General features: G+C 55.4%; 1 protein-coding gene across 1 annotated transcript in view; it reads right to left on the bottom strand.

The window, feature by feature from the left end:
* NCF4 (neutrophil cytosolic factor 4) overlaps positions 1-5533 on the bottom strand; it is an 18453-nt gene extending 12920 nt beyond the window's left edge. Inside the window, exons 1-2 of the mRNA XM_011354437.2 lie at positions 5399-5533; positions 20-104 (exon numbers count right to left, since the gene is read on the bottom strand). Of these exons, the coding sequence (XP_011352739.1) occupies positions 20-104; positions 5399-5430 (117 nt within the window). The 5' untranslated portion in view covers positions 5431-5533. The remainder of the gene's footprint in view (positions 1-19; positions 105-5398) is intronic.
* Positions 5534-5984: the final 451 nt, after the last annotated feature.

Genomic DNA, 5984 nt, shown 5'->3' with positions numbered 1-5984 from the left:
GTTCAAGGACGTCTCTTACAAAGTGGCTGGTGAAGCCCCGCTTTTCCTCGATGTCGGCGATGTTGGCTGAGATGGCAACGTCGTCGGGAAGCTGTTCAAAGTCGCTGAGGGGGGCGGGAGGAGAAGAAGCCCCGGTCATCGCCTGTGTTCAGCGGGCCCACGGGGCATGAGGCAGCGGGCAAAGTGAGCTCAGGCGCCTGTGGCGCTCCTCGTCCCCGGGCCGGGCTCCTGAGCGAAGGCACCGGGAGGAAGGACCACATAGCAGCAGCCGCGTTGTAATCTAGCGAATGGCTTTGCGACTGCTCTGTCCACCCAGGGCCAGTGCATCAAGCACCTCCTCCGCATCGGGCCCTGCGCTCGGCCCCGGGTCCCAGGGGTAAACAGAGTCAATGCACGTCCCCCATGGAGAATGGCTAATTATGCCTGGGTTGGGGAAATCCTCACAGAGAAGGCGACATTTGAGCCAAGTCTAGAAGGAGCTGGAGTCCACCAGGTAGGACACGGTAGGGGAGGGCCTTCCAGGCAGAGGGAACAGCATAGGCGGAGGTTCTGAGGCCCACGGAGTGGGCCAGGTCTCGTGTGGCTGGGGTCTGGTGTGAGCAGAGATCGAATGGGAAGATGAAGCCAGGCTGAGGAGTCACTAGTGCTGAGCTAAGAAAGTTCTGCAGGCCATAGGAAGCCACGCGAGGCTTCGGAAGGGAATGAAACCACAGGGTGATCCCGGCGGTCGCAGGCCAGCTCAGGCAGCTGTGCGGAGAGCGATAGGAGGGCGGAGACTTGAAGGGGCAAAGCGCCTTCCCGGGAGGCTTTGAGGTGCTTCGCCTGAGAGATGATGTGGGCCTGAGCCCAGCAGTGGGGACAGCAGTGAAGGGCAGACACGGGATATCACCTCTGACGGGCACCTCTGTTTCATGTGTTGTATCCCCTGTTCCTTTCGGCTAAACAGGCTCTAGTTTTGTTCGGGGTGGCAATGTGCCTAGCTCCAAGGTGACAGATCACAATTGGGCTGAGCTTAACATAAAGACCCTGTTCTTGTCTTCCATCCTCCCTTGCAGCCAAGAGCAGCCAGGTAACAAGTTCTGACCAATTAGACCAAAGAGGGAATCTACTACGAGGGTCTTTTGAGTGTTTGTTTTCGTGATCCAGAGGGATGGACAAGGCCGGCATGGTCTCCTCCCCTTCCCTCTTCTGCCTGTCTTGAAAGCAGGTGTGACATCTGGACCTGCGGCAGCCACATTGCATCCATGAGGCAAACATGTGAGGAAGATCACAGGAATCTCTGGAATTGAAGTTGCTGGTCCTGAAGTTGCTAAGCTGCAGAACCAGCTGTGAACCTCTGGACTTCTTATGTGAAAAAATAAACCCCTGCTTGTTTAAACTGCTATCAGGTCCTCTGTCCCCTGCAGTCTTGGACATTGCCAATGGACACACGACCAATTTGCTAGTCATTCCTGAGTTATGACCAGTAGGGTTTGGGGACTGTTTGATGTGGAGTTGAAAGGGCAGTGTGAAGAGTGACACCCACGTGTCACCCATACTCTGACCAGGACAGGTGGGAGGGAGCAGGGTTGATGGACTCAGTTTTGGGCATACTAATTTTAGAAGCCTCCTGGACACCCAGGTCGAGGTCCAAGAAGAGCCGATGTGTGGCTTTGGAGCTAAGGGGAGAGAGGTGGGCATCTCGGCTGCAGCGGGAGAGGTATGAACTATCTGCCTGTGACTTGTGGTCAAGACCCCCTGAGAAGAGCAGTGAGCAGAGAGAGGAGACTAAAAGGGATGAGTGGAGGAAGAGAAGACAGACAGCCAAGGACACGGAAGAGGTCTTCAAGTTCAGCCACTGCAGACAAACGAGGAAACAAGAAGCAAACATAACTTGACCGTCGCAGTAATTGGGAAACAGGGTAGGAGGTGGGGGGCGGGGTGCCACATCCAAGGCCTCAGAGCTGGCCAGGACCTCAGGAGAAATCTGTTTCAAAGTCTGTATACCGAGCCCCACCCCCTGCTGGTCCCCAGAGGACCTGAGCTCCTTGGGATCTCAGGCCACCTTGGGACACAAGGAGGCTGTCATCGGGACGTGACTCAGGGTGGCAGTGGGCGGGCAGAGGAAATCCCCATCACTCCCAGAGCAACTCGGTGGCCACTGGCAACCTCCCCACTCACTTTCCACACAAGGCCTTATGGTGACACCCTTGGGACATGTTTCCTCCTCTACTTTCTCCCCCGAGGCATGTCATAGGTATTTATTTCATCTGCAGTATGATGGGCGTGGGGCAGGAAGGAACCGGGGGTGTGGAAATGGCTCGGTACGCACCAGGCATTGGGCAGGGTCGGGTGACAATGACTACGGCGATTGTCTGAGTGTGCGTTGTGCACCAGGCGCTCCTCTAAGACAGTGTCACCTTGTTACAGACAAGGAAACCGAGGCACAGAGAAGTTAACAAACTTCTCCAAGTAAATCGAAAGGCCGCGTTTCCCCCAGTTTGAAGCACGAAGTAATAATAACAGCAAACACTTGTTAGCGCCTTCAGTAGCTCAGATACTGTTCCGGGCGCATTAGGGCATGGCCTCTGCCTGCCTGGGTCTCATGACTGAGTGGAGAAGTTGGTCACGAAACAAATAACTACATCATTTCAACGGTCACAGATGCAGCAGGAGCCTGGACGTATTACAGGCCCTCAGAGAATCAGTATGCAGCGGGCGAGAGAGCTTGGCAGGCAGACGCTTCTAAGACAGGGGTTATGTCCATCAGAGAGAAACGCAGAGGCGTTGTGCATGTATGATGGCCAGGCTCTCCCAGACTGAGGGTGGTCAGGGAGGGCTTCCCAGAAGCAGCGGCACCAGGTCAGCAAGAGGAGCAAAGAGGAGCTGGCTACAGGACGACAGGCGAGGGAAACGGTGAGTGCAAAAGGCCCCCATGCAAGAAGGGGCAAGTTCAAGGAACTGCAGGGTGGGCGTGGGGGCATCTGAGTACGGGAATAAAGTGATGCCAGACGAAGCCAGTGAGACAAAGGGCCCTGTGCCTGCTCTGGGGCGGTGGTGGCAAGGCGGGGTTACGCTGGGAGGCTGCAGGAGGAAGATGGAGAGCCGAATCCCGCTCTGCCAATGCCAGCGGGGTCCTTGGGAAGAGTCCTCTCTGTGCTCTGCCTCCTCTCTCCCCTCTGGAAAATGGGGACCATAGAAGTATGTACATCCGGGAGGCTGCAGAGGTCCCACTGTAACAAGCACCGCCCGAGAACTCCCACGAGAGCAAGGCCCCTACCCGCTCTGTAGCCCAAGCTCTCAGAACAGCACCTGGCACACAGTAGGTGCTCAACAAGGGCCACTCTCTGAGTCTGTTTTAGCAAGTCCTGTGGTGGGCAGAGTGGGAATGATCTGGCCACTGGGGTAGTCAATCTAGGAAGCCCTGCACTGGGACTGGGGTGCAGCAACCCCAAATGGACGTCCCCTTAAAATAGCTGCTCCCCTAAAGACCTCAGTCAGGACCCCTCAGAGCTTAAGTCGACTCAAGGCTTTCTTGGGCCATGATGCTCAGGGTTCATACACACTCATGTTGTTCATGAAAAGTCCACTTGGGAACTACCTGGGAGAGGCTGAAATGGCAGCTAGTTCAGGTTTTGTAGCTTCTGCACATAGTAGGTGCTCCAAACATGTTCGTTGGAACCAAACTCACTACCCTTGCATAGTCCTTTCCATCTTTAGACAGCTCAGGGCTTAGAAAGTCTTGCTGTGGGGACTCTCCCGCCCTCCCATTGGATCCTCTGCTTTGGTCTCAAGCAGAACACGCCTAGGGCACACTTTCAAATAAGGCCGACAAGGTGCAAGGAAGCCAGTGACCCCAGGACCTGGCTCTGCGGCCCCACGAAGGGCTGGAGGAGGCGGCCATCCTCCTTTGAGGGGCAAGGGTGGCTGAAAGGGACAGGGAGTGGAAGGGAGGGAGCACAGAGTCCATTCGGCCAGCTCTTAGTGTCATCTCTCTGATCCACATACCCTGCAAGAAATAGGAAGTGTCACAAGCCTCCGAAAGCAGCTGCTTCCTGAAAGTTTAAGTTCGCATGTCAGAACCAGTTTCCAGTGAGGACCCGTAGGGAAGAGGGGCTAGAATCTGGTGGGACTTCACCCTAGCCACCAGCACCACCCTCTGAGGCTCACCAAAGCCGTCCTCGATCTGCCCTATAAGCACTGGCTTCTGTGGCCCATCCATCCACACACGCATGCACACATGCACACACGCACACATGCACACACACTCACATATGCCAACAAGCCTTCCTTTTGCCATTCCAACTTTGAAAATCTCACCCCACGTTCCATTTCTAGCCCAGTCCCACCACAGGCCCTTTGCTGCCCACTTCGGCCCAAACCACCCTGATACATCTCCCTCGACTCTCCAAGTCACCTCCCCACGGTTAGTACACTCGGTTTCTGATGTCACCTGCTGTTCCAATTCCGGAAGGCAGGAGCCAAGCCCTGTGTCCTCAGGTATCCCACAGCTCAGGAGCACAGGCCTAGCTACTGAGGAAACATTCGGAAGATGCTGCTAGACATGAGGCTGAGTCTTGGCGAGGCTGTGCTCCAAGCCCCAGCCTTGCCACTCACTCCCTGTGCCCCAAGGAGGCATTCGTTCTATCCTCCGCGGGCCTCAGTTTTCTCATCTGTATAATGACAAGATCGGACTAGAAGACTCTAAGGACATTTTCCAGCTCCAAGATCCTCACTCATTCATTCAGCAGCATTTGCTGAGGACTTAGTCTGTACCAGCATTGTTCTTCATCCTAAGGATATAGCACGGTCAAAAGAGACAAATACTGTACCCTCATCCAACTTGCTTTTAATGGGGAAGCCAGTGATAAAGAAAACAAATAAATGAGTCTAGAATATTATGCCAGTAATATAAGGACTATACAGAAAAACGAAACAGAGCAAGGGATCAGACCGCCATGAAGGAGCAGTCAGGGAAGACTTCTCAGAGGAGGTGACATTTGAGCCAAGCCCTTGATAAAGAAGGAGAACAAGCCAGATTCCGTGATTCTGTTTGAACAGAAGAGGAAAAGCCATTTCTGACCATGATGTGGAGCAGTGAGCCCAGCCTGGAACTCGGCTCACCTGAGTTCCTGTCTAGACTCTTCCACCCACTCCTGTGGGACCCTGAGAAAGTCACTCCCCCTCTCTGAGCCTTGTGTCTTCATCTGTGCCTGAGGGAGGTGAACCAAAACTCGGTTTCCTTAAAACCGTTCTGAGAGTCTGCATTTCCGAGTATTCGGGTTCTGACTCAAGTCCAGCCTCTCAACTTTTGACACTGACATGGGGCTGCAGGAGGGTCGGGAGGGCCGGGTTTCGTCCCCCAACACCTGTTGGGAACAGTGAGGAGGCCCAGGGAGGGCAGCACCCCTGCACTCACCTCTCAGCCCGCAGCTGCTGGGCCACAGCCATGGCCGTCAGTGGTCCAGGGGAGCGGGTGATGGAGAGTCTCACCCAGCCAGGCCCGGGCTGAGTTCGCTTCTCACTTCCCTCCAGCTGCGTGGTGTCTCAGCTGCGGTCCCAGGAGCCTCTGTTGGGGAGGCCCCACCCCTGTTTCTCGAGATCAGCTCTAGAAGAGGCCCCTCCTCAGGCTCTCTGGATATAGCCAGTGGCTCTCACTTCCTCTTCCCCGCCTCCCAGCCGCACTGCAGTTGAGGAAGTATCCACGCTCTGACGGTGGGTTCGCAGGAGTCCACTGATTTGGGGGCCTCGAAGACTTCCTAGATGCCAGTTCTTGGTGCCAGATCTCAGTTGAGGATCCCAGTGCTGGCTCAGCCACCAAGGGGCCTGCCTTGTGACCTTGTGACCGCTCCTCATCCTCTGGCTCATCAAACTGAACCTGAGCACCCTCACTGCTGAGTCTTTGCCCAAGCGATTCTCTCAGCCTGGAATGCTGGCCTGTACCATGCTGGCCGTCCCTCAAGCCCAGCTCCCATGCCACCTCCTCCAGGAAGCCTCCCTGATTT

This window comes from Pteropus vampyrus, unplaced genomic scaffold (genome assembly GCF_000151845.1).
Source record: "Pteropus vampyrus isolate Shadow unplaced genomic scaffold, Pvam_2.0 Scaffold16, whole genome shotgun sequence".
NCBI lineage: Eukaryota > Metazoa > Chordata > Mammalia > Chiroptera > Pteropodidae > Pteropus > Pteropus vampyrus.
This window is presented reverse-complemented; position numbering and strand designations above follow the sequence as displayed.